Raw genomic sequence first — 15,063 nt, 5'->3', positions numbered from 1 at the left:
GGCTTCTCTCTCAGTCCCAGCCAACTGTATGTGCACACCTGGAAAACAGGATTCATGTTCCTTCAGAAAGGAGATGGAGGGCAGACTTCTGTATGTACTGGGGAAGGGTGAACCAGCCCAGGTGAACAGAGCCGATCACTACACATGCGGATGCTTCTCTAAGTTCAGTCCTCCAAAAAAATACGTTTCTATGAGTGTTAAGAGTCATAAAGAATTAAATTATGCTGTACAATAGCCAGATGACATTTCATCTTGAGAACATTTTAATTTCAGTTAATACTAGGAAGCAACCAAATCTTCAGTAAAGTCTACCCTACAATTATATTTGAAGTCTGTATTTGAGACCAGGAGAATGTGCTTATGGTTTGTTTTGGTTTCTTACTATTTCCTTTGAATCATTGTAGGCAGCAGCAGTGGCACTTAGCAGAGATCTCACAGCAGAGTGTGAAGCTGGCACGGTCGCATGCAGTGATGGGTCGTGGTGGGGCGTGCCATCTGTTCTGCAGGAGGGCACAGGGCTGGAGGGAACAAGACCTGCGTTCCGGCTCAGCAGCCTTTGCACAAGGGACCAAGGTAATCTGCGCTTAGTGTGTCCACAGTGAGGAGGCCTCCAAAGCCAGTGCGATGGCCTGTCTCACAGTAGCTGCAGGGCACCACCAGTTGTACCACGCATACTGTTAGCTGTCTCATACCACTTTCCAATAAATATGCAGTGTGTGCTGGTTTAGTCTAACAGGAGTGAGAAACCTTATAATAGATCTGTACTTCTGTTCAGTTTCTAATGATATAGATGTTTAAGTTATGAAAGTTAAAGGTAATCACTTGACAGGAAATCTTTTTTTTTTTTTTTTTTTTTGTCTTTTTCTTTTTTATCGGTACCGGGGATCGAACTCACAACTGCCTGCTTGCAAGGCAGGCGCTTATGCCGCTGAGCTAAATCCCCAGCCCCCTACAGGAAATCATTTTGATCCCACAATTTGGAGATAATCCCCTTAAAATGATTCCATAATGTACTGTGAGGTTTTTTAAATTACTTAATAGAATTTACCCATAACTTCATAAGTGCATTTTGATTTTAATAGAACCTTTTCAAAGTCTAAATAATGAATTTATGCCCCCAAATTTCTGTCCAACTTTAGTACCCAGAAATTGTAAGTATTTTAGCCATACCGCCACACATGCCAGTCTTGTGTGTGTTTCTCCCAGGTTCAGTCAGCGGCTGCCCTGTGACTCCTAGGACAGCTGTGAGTTCGCACAGAAAGTCCTAAGAAGTTAATTGGTTCCCATGCCCAGTGTTTGAGGCTTATTTGTCCCATCCGAATTTTTAGTAAGCAAGATCTGTTTCACAACTTTGAAATACATTTTTGTTATCATGTGTTTGGTTTTCAGATGAAGATGAGAGCGAACAAGAAAGCTTGAACACAAAGGTACCAGTCACAGGTAAAGTGACAGTCGCCTTCCTAGCTCCAAACCTAGGTGTGGTCTTGTATAATCAGGGCCTTCCAGGTGAAAAGCTTGTGGCCCTCAGAGAGCTAGCATGTTCCACTGCTGCATGCTGAAGCAGAGAGCAGCCAGAAGAACATAGCGCCCAAGCCTGCATCCCATAAACGAGGCGGCAGGGGACCTTGTCCGGGGAGCTCCCCCTGGAACTCCAGTGTGTCCACACTTGTAGCCTCCTCTGTCACACAGGTGCTAGGCACCCCTTGGCTGACTCTCCGCACACCCCGACTCTCTGCACACCCAGTCATTAACCCACAGGCTGGAGATGCTTCTGACTTCATTCCTTTCTTTGCTGTAGTAGTTGAAGGTATATCATCAAAACACAAGTAGGAAAAGATGCCAGACAGGAAGCCTGCCTGGGCCTTCTGTAGAAAGCTGGTCTGGTAATTTAAAACTTTCACCAGTTAGGTTGTAGCAAGACCTGTTAAGATTTCTGAACATGTGTTAGATGTGTTTAGATGGAATCTAAATGATATCATTATGATTTTTAGGTTTAGAGTAGCAGCAGCAGCAATTACTATTCCAAACAGAGCCCTGTTTGTTGTACATCTAAATTTACTAGTACCTTGTTTTTTAAAGTGGTATATGGCTTCATTATAAATGCAAAGGTCTGACTTTAAATATTTATACAAGTGACTCCACTCACACTGAGAAGCCAAGGCATGCATCTGCATATGTGCTCTGTTGTTCTTGTTCTCAGCAGAGAGGAGCAGCTTAGTTTGTGCAGTACGCAGCATGGTGATTAATTCTTTCAACTCACGTTTCTCTAATGAACTCCAGTTTTGAAAAAAGTTTACCGTGGGGCTGTGATTATGTATTTTATGTAGTAGATGATATGTCACTACAAAATTCAGAGATTTTCTTTTCTTTTAAACATTTTCCTGCAGCAGTGTTTATTGTGTTTCTTTTTTTTTCATTTTGAGAAAACTCTCATAGGGATCTGTCTTGCATATTTTGATTAATAGGAGAAATGTAGACAGCCTCCAACTGCGGATAACCAGGAAGTCACTCACATACCTTCTTTGAATGCAGAAGAATTGAATGGCCTCTGCATTTATTCCAGTTAAAATTATAAATTATTATTAAAAAGAAACTGAGAAGGGGCTGGGGATTTAGCTCAGCGGCATAAGTGCCTGCCTTGCAAGCAGGCAGTTGTGAGTTCGATCCCCGGTACCAATAAAAACGAAAAAGACAAAAAAAAAAAAAAAGAAACTGAGAAGTGACCCAGTGCCCATTCTTACTTCTCTGGTCTCTCTGGCTGTGAATAGATGACACTCCAAGATTGGTGCAAGTGTCGTTTGCTTTCTTCTTTCCTTACCAAAGAAGTGTGCTGTGCCTAGGGGTAGTAATTGGGGCTACCCATCAATTAAGATTGTGCGTGTGTGTGACAGGGTTTTCACTATGCAGTTTTGAGACAGGGTTTTACTATGCAGTTTAAGCTGGCCTTGAACTCATTTCATAGCCCAGGCTGGCCTCAAACAGTGATCCTCCTGCTTCAGCTTCCCTCCTGAGTATTACCATTAAGACTTTACAAGGACTCATTATCCCAACAACCTGTCATAGACCCATCAGTAGTTAGCAGTTTAAATTTGTCCTGTTGCATGGCAAAGTAAGAAACAGTAAATTTGTCGGAGCCTTGCTGCTCTGTCCTTGTGGCCAAGTTTGTCCTTCTGTGCCCCTCCTTGCTCCCACCAAGTTCCTGTTTGAGGGCCCCCTGCATTTCCGCTCAGCTTGCCAGCACACTATTGCTGTGTCAGTCCCTGACACAGTTGCTTCAGTCTCTCAGTTCTTGACCATCAGTCCCTTACTAACATTTTGTGACTGGCATAGTTATTTGGAGGTGGGCTTTCAGTAAAGGAAGGCAGTTGTAAGGGTCAATTTAAGATAGACTTTGCTCACCCACTCCCACTAGTTCTCTTGGCATCCTGTTTGCATAGCTGCATGCTGCCTTCATGGGCTGTGTGCCTTCTAGAATATTTCAAAGAAAAGGAGTATTGCAGAAGCTGTCCCCTGTGGTTGAGGAGATGTAGCAAGTGATCCCAGGCTTGGCATCTGCCAGCAATCTTTCCTCTCCTCTCTCTCCCTTAAGCCCATGGGGCTCTGTACAGGGAAGGCAACTGTTCCACCTGACAGGGTCATCTTTCAGTTCAAGGAGACCATTGTGCAGGTGCTGAGCAGACACTGGACCTTGGTGCATCCCATCCATGATGTATGACACACTCCCGTGCATCTTAGAGGCATGTTAGGTCTCCTGTGCTGGATTCCAAATCCTTACTGTCTCCACCCCAGGGACATCTAGGAGAAAGGACTCTTACAAAGCCAACTCAAAGAAGAGAGGCAGGGGCTGGGGATGCACTCCCAGGACAAGACTGCTTTCTAATGAGACTTTGGGGAAGCTGGTGTGAGGTAGACACTGAAAGCTGCTTATCAGAGCTGCTCCCCAAGCAAGACAGAGGTTGCAGCTGTTGTTTCCAGCCATGGGAGGAGCTCTTATATGGGTCCTCCTAGGAGCCACCATTTGCTCTGTAGCCATTCCCCAAGGGTAGTCCGCGAGGCTGGGCTGGGTGTCCCTGAAGTCACCCCTTCTCAGAGGTAAGGATTGTGGGGCTATTCAGCCTGAGCAGAGGGCCCTGTAGCTGCTCTTAAATATGTGAGAGGCTGCCACATGCTTGGCAGGGTGTTTGTGGCCCATGATCAGAAACAGAAGCGCTGTGGCCTTCTTGCTTGCCAGCGTCAGGCACAGTGTCTGTAGGCATGCGCGTCTATGCTGGGTGTGGGAACTCCCTGAAGAGGGCTGAGGAGCACTCCTGTTTCAGGTGCTGGACCCGAAGGAAGGACCTCTCACATTCTTTCTGTTGCCCAGACCGTGATCATATACTGTGCTAAAGGAATCTCACATGCCAACATTCTTGCATCTGTGTTTACCCTTATGTGCTTATCACCCCAAAACTCAGGTCTTCTTGGGAAAGGGACTCACTCCTAAAGTGCCTGCTCCTAAGGCATTTGTCAGTTCACTGGGCTAATTCCCAGAGGACTGGCTTTTGTGCACATCTGTATCCATAGCCAGCATGCACACTGCTGCACCAGTGCCTCAGGGCCAGCTTCGTGACCACCATTTTGTCTGGCTGCTTTTACTAAGATGTCCAGGTAGAAATCAAGATCAGTGCTGATGGCTATGAACCTGTCTTGTATGTAATAATTGACATAGCATTTCCCAGACATAGCATTTCTTGGACTGTATCCTGGGGTACCTGGCTCAGAAAAGACCTGGTTGCTACCCTCAGGAAGCCCCTGACAATTCTGATCTTCACACTGGTCCCAGAAGCTAAATAGCAGTAACTCATCCTATAGCCTCACACAGAGCCACCAAGAGGCCGTGCCTACCTTAGGCTGTGCCACCTATACAGTTGATTTGGACTCGAGCTCCAGCTTTTGGATTGAAACTCCAGGCTCTTCTTCTTCTGCAAGCTGCCTCTTTCCTCGTACCAGCCAGGGCACCTGCAGCAAGATGTTTGGCCCAGCCAAACAAAAGTGTCTGTCCTCACAAAAGAGGAGCTCTGTGGGGATGCTCTGGAGAATGAGGAGGAGCAGAGCTTACCCTTCCCTCACCTTTTGGGGGAGCTTCCTAAGGCGGATTCTGCTAGTGCAGCACCTCCAGCAGTGGGGCAGACACACTGCCTTTGTGACCAGTGCAGGCCAGATACACTCAGGCAGGAATGAGACCACAGGAGAATGCTGCGGGTGCCCACATCAGCTGTTTAATTTGTAGTCACATTAAATTTACCTTTCAGCTCTGTATTTTAGCCCATGACAAAGCTTCTGCCAAATGTCATCAAATCCAGCACCCGACACAGAGTCTGGCACACAGTGGGCATTTATTTTGTAAAACAATAACACTGGAGATAGTGAGGAGTTTCCCTAGTAATGGGTTGATGCCAGCATGTCTGTCTCTTTCTGTTGCCTCACTAGCACTCTCCCAACCCACATGCCCATCCTGGTAGAACTCTTCTCCTGAGCTCCATGTGAAAAGGGCCCTCAGCTTTTATCTAAGAGGATTAAGCCTCTGAAAATGCCCATTCAGCTCTTATTCCTTGACATCAATTCTCCTGGTCAAGCTGTGTTGAAAGTGCTTGCGCACTGGGCATGCATTCCTTGCAGACAACACGGCAGGTGAAGGGCTGCAGTCATGTGGAAACAGCTGCAGGGTCCATCCAAGGGTTGGGCCTGTGTTTGCAGGGTGCTGCTTGGTGTTGTGAGTACTACCTCCCCAGACCTCAGACCACCACTAGAGTTTTACACTGAGCTGGAATAGGGTCGTCACTGGTGAATGCATTTATCCTGAGAGAGAAGACCATAGTGACAACAGAAGTAGAGGCAGGATATCATGGCAATACCAAGACTCTGCTGAAAATGTGCTTCACCTGCCTCAATCCCAGAGCACTTACTGATGACTCGGGGGAGACATGGGGAACCCCACACTTGTGTAAAACCAGGGAGACGGTGTGTGCTGCGGGGTTGCCCATCACAGGGCAAGGGCAACCTGGTGTTCTGCATGATAGGATTATTTCCAAAAGATGAGAAGTATAAAACAAAAAGCGGCCTTTATTCTGAGAACACGGAGAGAGATGACCGGCACCCCCTACCGCTGGTGTCCCACAATCTCTCCGTGTCATGTGTTCTCCGGACACGTGTCATGGGGGTATGTAAGTAGCCTCGGTCTGGGGTAGAACCTAAGGAGGGCTTTAGGGATGCACAGGTAGCCCATTGGTCCTAGGTTTGGCGCCATAGGTAAATTTCCAGAGGCAGGAAGATGGCGTCACAGGTAAATTCCTAGGGGCGGGGGAGATAGGGGCTTCCTGCTTCTGGTTGAGGCTTTCCTGGCTACAATGTCCTGTCTGGGCCAAAACCCTTTCATTGCACCCACTGCTAGTCATAGTGCATTCCCCATTCTGAATTGTGTGGGAGTTATTCAGTGTGTTAAAGAGTTAAGGGCATCTTTGTGAAGAGAGCTGCTGACTGGATGGTTCTGCACCCAAGGACCTGAGCCCCTGGTGCCGAGTCGTCCCCCACCCCCAGCCTACATAAAGGCTGCACGCTAGAGTCACAGGTGCAGTTCCCATGCCCCTGCCACATCCCTGACCAATTACATCAGTGCCTCTGGGTGGGGACCCAGGCAAAGGCATCACACATCAAGGTGAATTCCCAGGCTTGGGAACCCCAGAGCAGGAGGTACAAATTGTGAAAAAGAGAGGCTTTGCTGTTCTGATAAAATCAGTCATCCTTTTTGTAGGGCACTTTAACAAGGTGCCAGCAATTATAACCACGGCCAGTGGTGCATGCTTATTGTCCTTGCTGCTTAGGAGACTGAGGCAAGAGGAAAGTTTGAGGTAGGCCTTCAAGAATAGCCTGAAATATAATGAGTCTTTGTCTCAGAAAAAAGAAAAGGAGGAAAAACAATTTAAAGCTGAGGAGTGTAGCTCCATGGTAAAATACACACTTAACAGGTACTGGCCCCAGGATCAGTACTCAGCTTGGAGGAGTCCAGGGACTGTTTGCTGTAAAGTAATGGCTTCTGGCCAGGGTTCCAAAGTCTGAAATGTGAAGGGTCCATCAGCCTGAGAGGAAGTGCCCCTCCCGTTATGAAACGGCGTGAGATGTCTTGTTGGGTGCAGCTGTTCCTTGGCACAGCAAATCAACTCTGGGATCCTTGTGGTTGTGGAGCTGCTGTGCACCCCAGTCCCTTACAAGAAATAGCTTGGTGTTTGCTTAGAACCCAGAACACATCCTCCTGTAAACTTTGCAGTTATCTCCAGATGACTCATGAGACCTAACACAATGTCCGCGTTGCATAACTAATTGCTAGTAGTGTATCATTTTGGCAGTGACCACAGGGAAAATGTCCTACATAACCAGTATATAGATTAATTTTTCCCTAATATTTTCAGTCAAGTTTGGTTGGAACTGTAGACCTGAAAACACATGGTGCCAAGTGCATTCACCCAGACTTGTGCTTCACTTCAAAATGTTTGCAGAGCCCAGTTCATGCCTGTGCTTCTTTTCAGGTCAACCATTTGGTTGCTGCAGGCACTGAGCCAGTCCTGCAATCTCTGTTTGTGATGCAGCCTGGAGCTCACTTGTCAGACATATAGCAGGCCGAGGAGAGAAGCCTGGCACAAGCTACAGGCCCAGGGTGCTGGGGCTGAGTGTCTCCCAGCAGGTCTGGAAGTAAAGAGTAATTCCCATTATGGGTAAAAATAGCCAATGTCTCACATTTATGTAGACTTCTGAAATTTAAGAAGAAAGTTCTAAAGACATGAATTTTCTGTATCTTCAGAATTTCAGAAACACCTATACTCTAAAACTTTCTTGTTTCCATTTGCACACATTACTGAGACAGATGTTTTCTGAATTTTCAGTGATAATATTTGTCTTTGTAATTAATTTAAGAAACATATCTTATGTTTTTATTTTGTTTGCCACATTAGCAATACATCTAGTGCAGCATTAAAAAAGAATGTTTTAACATGTGTAGAGTATGTCAAAAGCAGCGGCACTAGGAAACTTGGTGAAAAGAAAGTATTTCTCAAGTTAAACTTTGCAATTTCCACCCACTTTGCACAGGACACTCTTCGTGGGTTCAAGGTCATTTTCCCAGCTCCAGTACCGGTATTGTCCGGTATTGTCTGGCTGCCTTTGTCCCTCCCTCTCCAGTCCAAGTCTCCTTCTTTCATGAAGGTTTTCTACAAAAGCAATGGGCAGATCCTCTGCCTCAGACACCCCTTCGAGGCTGGTGAACCCACATTTGTCTGGCTCTTGTAATGGGTTGTTAAAAGCACTTGTTCATCAGATATTTTCTCTCTTTTTTTCTTTGTAGATTTAGAAGTATTTTAGCAGGTGTACATTTGCATATAAAAGAGAATAAAAGATAAGAAGTTGAGGCTTTTTCTTTCTCCTCTTGTTAACATCATCTCTCTCCTACCTCCCTGTGTTTAGTGTGTTTTCACTCTTTTTCTAGCCATTTCTAATTTTTAGATACAAAGTGCCTATCAAAAAGAAAGCAGGAACCTCAGTGACCTTCAGCACACTGCAGGATGGTGAGGCCCAGCAGTGCGGGTACCAGTAAGAGAAGTATGTTTACGGGTCTTGCCATTAGTATGGATTTACAGGGTGGATTTTAATCTCCTGGAGTTGGACACTACCCAGGGTGGGAGCTTTGCTTTGTTTCATGTTTTCAACTGTAACATTCTCTGCTTTTAAACTAAATCCTGCTGCAGATTTGGATAGCAGAGATGCTTGATGGAGATTCAAAACTGAAATTGGTAGCTTGCATGTGTTGTTTCTGTGTCTGAGAGACTGTTCCAGCTGAAAAGAAGTGAATGCTTCAGAAACATTTGTTTAAGGGAATTGTTTTCACATTCAGTTAACATTGCTAATGGGGGGAAGCGTTTCCCTGGAGTTGTAAGTCACAGGCTCAAAGGCAAGTAACAGCCACCCTGCCCTCAAATTTTCAGATTGTGGCTGAGAAGACTGAGTTCTTTTTTCTTTGGAAATATATGAACTCTGTTGCTTTCTCATTTATAGCAAGCTAGCTTGAACTTCGCGATTTGTAACTTTCACTCCTTGTTCATTAATTTCTGTTCATTGATAACTGTGGTTGTGTGTAAGGCAACTTTTATTTTTCTTTGCTTTTTTTTTTTTTTTTTTTTCCTGGTACCAGAGATTGAACTCACGACCTTGCGCTTGCCAGGCAGGTGCTTATGCCACTGAGCTAAATCCCAGGCCCTGTCTTTGCTTTTTTTGAGACAGGGTCTTACTGTATAGCCCATGCTGCCCCCAAATTTATATCTTCCTGCCTCAGCCCCCCCATGTGCTAGAATTACAGGTGTGCACCACTGTAGTGCAGCTTATAACTGCTTGATTTGTTCCTCGTTTTCTTCGGGAAAAGCCTGGGCCTGAGATGCTGTGAAACTTGTACCCGTTGCTTTTCCCTTTTGTACCATGAGGTTGGCATTCCGGCTAAGCCTTCTGGGCTGGTGTCTGAATTGTTTGAGAGCTCTAGCAAAAAGTATATGCTTGCCTCCAAAGATTATGAAACCTGGTCCAGCTGCTAAGGACAGCTGCTTAATCTCAGCTGGCTCTGCAGCCTCCTTCTGTGCCAGCCAAGGTCACAGCTCTTTCAAAGAGAAAGCTTTTCTCAGTGTCCAGCTTGGATCCTTTGGCTGCTAAGTATTCTTGTGCCACTTTAGTAAACAGAAAGATTGCTCACTGACATCCAATTTCCAGGTTGCCAATGTGCTCCTTTCAGATCTGGCAGTGACTTAGTATTTTTAAAACAAAAAGACCAAGTCTACAAGACCAGGCTCACTTTCCCACCTGGCAGCCCCGGCTGTAGCCAGAGAGCTGCTGTCTCTGATGGGCAGGGACACCTCTGTGCAGTGCCTGGGTGGCCCCAGAGGTGTCTTCAGTCCGAGCCCCATGGAGCCGGTTCTCAGGATCTGTCCTTAACCACCCTCTGCGAACCAGCTGCTTTAGCCATGCCTGATTGTTTAAAATCAAGCCCACTCATCCGACTTGTCTTCTCTGGACTGTCTCCCAGCGCAGCAGATCTCACTGACTGCAGGTGGGACCCCTGCTGGAGAGGGTGAGTCTGGTCTCTGTGCTTTGGGTATGTCCATTACTGGTGATTTCTGAAACTTCCCAGTTCTGAGAGCACTAGAGCAGCTTACACTGGGGCTGCTGGTGGTGCCACGCCCAGCAATCCTTAGCCTCGTGTTGCCAGCACTGACCCCTCCGGTCAGGAAAGCTATGTCCCACGTGGAAGTTGCTTTCCTCCAGAGAAGATTGCAGCAGGCCTGTGAGGCTGTGCTAGTGAGGGGAGGAGGGAGAGGTGTTGAGAGTGAATGGGGGAAGGGAAGGAGACTGGGACGGGGACCCAGAGTGTCCATCATTGGTTCCCTGCATCTCAGTGATGTGCTTCCTTGCTAGACTGACCCTGTGTCACTAATGACCTGTGTCACAGATGCCTGGCGCCCTGGCTGAAATCACCTTGGGCATCAGCTCCATGTTTCTCCTTCTGAACATCTGCATGCTTCTGTCCACCAGTAGCTGCTCCGTTTTTATTCTTATTTTGTTTTTTCTTTGCTATCTTTTCCTTGACCAAATAAGTTTAATCAAATGCAAAAGTGACACGTGGTTATTATCCTAAAAACTGAAAAACCTTTTGGTTGATTGTTATATAATAAAATCACTGTCATCTCTAATGATTCTTTACCTTTAGGGGTTCAGGCACCCTGAGTCCACTGCTGTTTTCCCTGCCCAGGCCACTTCCAGCAAGTCATGTGGCCCTGTTGGGAGTGTTAGTGACCAACCTGTAAAAAGCACTTTTGGTCCCAGGCTACTGCTTGCATGGCACAGACACACACATACACATAGTACAGACACACACGCCACATACATGTATTACAAATACGTATGTACATGCACACATACACATTATACAGACCAGTCCTTTCCCTTCTGCATGAATTTCACTTGGTATTTTCTTTGTTAAATTTTTAAAAATACTAGTTCCATCACACCAAACTGATTTCACAGATCAGTAATGTTAAAAAAATGCTGCTTTGGAACTTCATGTCTTCAGAGTTAAGAGCTCCTGATCCAGGTAAATTTTAATGATACCACATTTAATATTTCCAGGTACAGTGTTCATTTCAAGTAATCATTGTGACTTGACTCATTTTCAGTAAAACAAGATGAGTGATGCTTTCCTTTTCAGCCTAATGGTAATTTTACTCCAGGAATAAGGAGCCTGCAGTTAGGGTCTTAAACTAAGTCAGCAAAAGCAGGAAGTTGACCGGTAGCCTGTGTCTATAGCAAGAATCTTTTTGGGGCCACATGGTTGCTGTTCTGTTTCATCTTTGCTTGGAAAGACTCCCCAACCTCCGTTTCATCCTCGTGTCCTTGATACCTGGGGGAATGGGCTGGCTGTGGAATCTTGTTGTCCTCTCTACAGCCTAGCCAGGATGTCTCCTGCAGGTGTAGCAGCCCCCACAGACACACCCCTATCTTCCCTGTGGTTGGGACCCTGAGCTTATCCTCATCACCCACCCCAACACTACTCGCCAGCCTCTCCAGAACCCTGTCCCCAGTGGGAGAGCTGACACACAGGGCTGTCCCAGGCACTGACCACTGGGGATGTGGGCACTGTCTTCGCTCCTGCTGCTCTCAGGGGCCTGAAAGGGAAGGAAGCCTCTGAGCCAGGAAATGACCGTGATTTCCTGCTGCAGATGAACTCTTATAGCTCAACTCTTCTTTGGGTCTTGAAGCCTGGGTTCAACTAAATTGTGTTTTGTTTGCAAAATTTCTGAAAAAATGACAGTTCAAAAAATAATTTGTGTGCACTTGAAAAGTGTTAACCTCATGGGAAGAATTTATGATATCTCTTGACAGCGGGAAACTCAGCATTCTGTGCTTTCTTTAATCTACAGAAACAGAAGCCTACCAGTTGCTGAAAAAGTCCACCCTTCAGGAATGCACAGGTCAGATGGGAGGCAGGCTCCAAGGGGCACCCACCACTGCAGCACAGTTTCCAGGTGAGCATGGGTGGATTTGGCGTTTGGAGCCTTTGTCAGGCTGGGACAGGGTGGGCTTTTTGAGGACTTGAGTTGCAGTGTAAGAAGCTGTCACTGGCCCTGAGTGGGCTCATGAGGAGTTTCCTTCCTTGGCACCCAGCCTCTGGAAAACCCAGCCCTGTGGCGTGTGTGCTGGCCCCCACGGCCAAGCACCAAACACCTTGGTCTCCACATTCCCTGTCATGGTAGTCGCTTGTCCTCAGCCCCCACAGGAGTGGCCCCTGTTCCTTCCCTTTTCCATCTCCCAGCTTCTTATCATCAGTGGACAGAGTAGTTTCTTTCTGCCCTCCCTCAGTGTGGGGAGGCTGCAGATGCCAGGAGACTCATTTTTAAGCTTATATATAGTTCCCTTAACCTAGAGTATGTTTGGATTATATTTCTGTTTGTTTTCTTCTACTTTCTTACTGTACCTTTTTCTTTTATTATACTGAACCTTCTTTTTAAAGTATTTATCGCCTCCACCCCTTCATAAAAGTACGTGGATTAATACAGAAGCGAATATACATTAATGGCTTAATTCTTACAAAGCCACAGTATCACAGTTTTCCCAATAGAAGTGGAAAGTACTTGCTTAACAGCATATAATTCCTGGTTCACATTTGAATGTCTTTCTCAGACAGATGCTTTTAAGGGATAGACTTAGGGTGCATCAGAATCCTCTCTCTGTAGGGGAATGCTGGGACAACTGAGTGGTAGCTTGGCTGTGGGAAAGCCCAGCTTTGCTGGTGGCTCTGAGGGTTCAGGGGATGCTGCAGGCCTAGATGGTGGGGTGTGTGTGCTGCACAGGGTAAGACACTCCAAGCCATTGAGCAGAAACTGGGCTTGCATTCTATGGGACATTATCATCACTTTGGTGAGAGGAGTACTAGCTGACTCTTGGCTTTTCACACAAGAGCCACTGAATCGAAATTCAGGGCACCTTAGGAGGCATTTGCCCGCCCTCATTTACATTCATGGTCCCGAGACTAAGGCCTTCCTCAGCGCTGTGTGGGTGCAAGCAGACACGCATCGTGGGGCATCAGCTCCACAAGGGCTTTTGCTGAGTGCATTTGGAACCTTAACTGGACAGGGGGAAAAGTTGAGGAAGTTGTAGCCCCTTGATGTGTATTAAAAATGATGGCACTGGGGCTGGGGATTTAGCTCAGCAGCATAAGCACCTGCCTTGCAAGCAAGCAGGCGGTCGTAAGTTGATCCCAGGTACCAATAAAAAAAAAAAATGACGGCATTGTTAAGCATCCTGATAACATCCGGCAGTTCATTTGTAGGTGAAATGACCATGTACACATTATATAGTCGACTCCCCTGGATTTAACCCCCTCGGCCCCTACAGAGAATTACTATCACTCTCCCTCTCCCCCAGGGTCTGTGTGAGCTATAGAGAGAAGCAGAGGCCACCCAGGAAACCTCAAGAGCAGGGAACCTAAGGGCCAGCAATTACGGATGGGGGGCCTCCAGACTGGTAGTGGTGGGACAGCCAGCCTCCTCTTCTCCAGCCCTTCTGCTGTTTTTGGTGGAGAATTGCCCGCACCCTTGATGGGGTTTGGCAGAGGGGCCGGAGAGTGGGGAGCATGGGTGCTGTGATCCAGGGTAGTGGTTATTCCTGAGAGCTGGTTTCCAGCACCTGCCCATTCCTGCCTCTTACCACATAGACCTCTGACACTTCTTTTGTGTTATCACAGGTCTCAACACGGGCAGCAATGCTTTCCAGATGAAGACAGCTCACCAAGTTGCCTCGGAAGCTAGTTTCTCAACGTGCAAAGGAAGTCCTTTGTTAAGGTAAATGGTGGGAGCCTTTCTGAATAGCAGCACTAGATGTGCAGTGTCACTCCACAATGAATTCAACTCCGGCTGCATATTATTTTATCGCATGACTTGATGGAGAGTTAACGGTTTGCGTTTTTGTTTATCTAAAATCACAGTCAAAACTTTAGTCTACCTTTGAAAATGTTTGCCCCACAGCCAAGTATTGTTTTGCAGCTGTGATTTTCTTGCTTTAAGACTCAATTGACACCTCAGTGAACCACAAATTAGCACCCACAGCTGCTTGCAGCAGGGCTGCTTAGAGACGCACAATGGGGCTGTCAGGGAAAGGGCAGAGAGAAAACATCAGGCCTTGAAAGAGAGAAATGTGGCCTATTTCTCCTTTCTGAGCGGCTGATGCATAAACTAGCAATTGCTAGATATTATCTTTTGTATTCTTTTTTAGCAAGTATTTAGGCTACATTACTCTTTCCACCTCTGATACTTTCTTGCTTTTTTTCTTTAAAGTACAAAATTCATGTTTTTACATTTGTTAAGCTATAACACTTCTCATAAGATGTTTTGAGCTATGACAGATGAATTATGTACAGAATTTATCAATGTAAAATACTCATGCAGCAGGATTTAAGCAGTCATCTGAAAGAATGCCTACCCAGCCATTTTAGGCCAAATGTCATTTAAAATAGCGCCAAAAGTTTCCTTTTCAATAACACAGTTTAAAAAGTGGTCTTTTGATTATTGCATTGTATTTGAATTTACTGCTCGATCCTGCTGAAACTTTTAAACAAGAACTTTACATTTCTAATGTTACATGTACTGTCCCAGTGCCTAAAATGATGTGATCCATAAATATCATATTGAAATAAAAGTGAAAAGAATCCACTTTTCATTTGCGTTTTATAAGAACAGTATAACATTTTAGGACCTGGAGTGTATTAAAATTAAGTTGGCTTTCTAAAATTCTTACTATTAGAAACTTGACAAGCATCCAAAATGACCACTTAATTATGAGACAGTATTATTTTTAACTCCCAGGTTTGCATCCATATTAGGGAAGGAGGTGTCAGCCACCTGCTAAGGAAGAGTGTTAGACCATTAGGTTGTGATGATTATACTGTGTATTTGGGCTCTGGATCTTTTACAAGAAGTTTTAAAGAACAGTAAATTCTGT

At 45.8% G+C, this 15,063-nt stretch overlaps 1 protein-coding gene across 2 annotated transcripts in view; it reads left to right on the top strand.

Moving 5' to 3' along the window:
- The window catches only part of Kiz (kizuna centrosomal protein), a 92,991-nt gene that overhangs the window by 69,660 nt on the left and 8,268 nt on the right, over window positions 1–15,063 (top strand). For both annotated transcript variants that reach the window (XM_013159927.3, XM_013159926.3), the window contains exons 8-11: window positions 405–573; window positions 1,390–1,440; window positions 11,988–12,092; window positions 13,811–13,907. In XM_013159927.3, coding sequence (XP_013015381.1) covers window positions 405–573; window positions 1,390–1,440; window positions 11,988–12,092; window positions 13,811–13,907 — 422 coding nt within the window. The remainder of the gene's footprint in view (window positions 1–404; window positions 574–1,389; window positions 1,441–11,987; window positions 12,093–13,810; window positions 13,908–15,063) is intronic.

Source organism: Cavia porcellus, unplaced genomic scaffold, assembly GCF_034190915.1.
Source record: "Cavia porcellus strain 051 isolate PalLab524CR breed Dunkin Hartley unplaced genomic scaffold, mCavPor4.1 scaffold_5, whole genome shotgun sequence".
Classification (NCBI taxonomy): Eukaryota; Metazoa; Chordata; class Mammalia; order Rodentia; family Caviidae; genus Cavia; species Cavia porcellus.
This window is presented reverse-complemented; position numbering and strand designations above follow the sequence as displayed.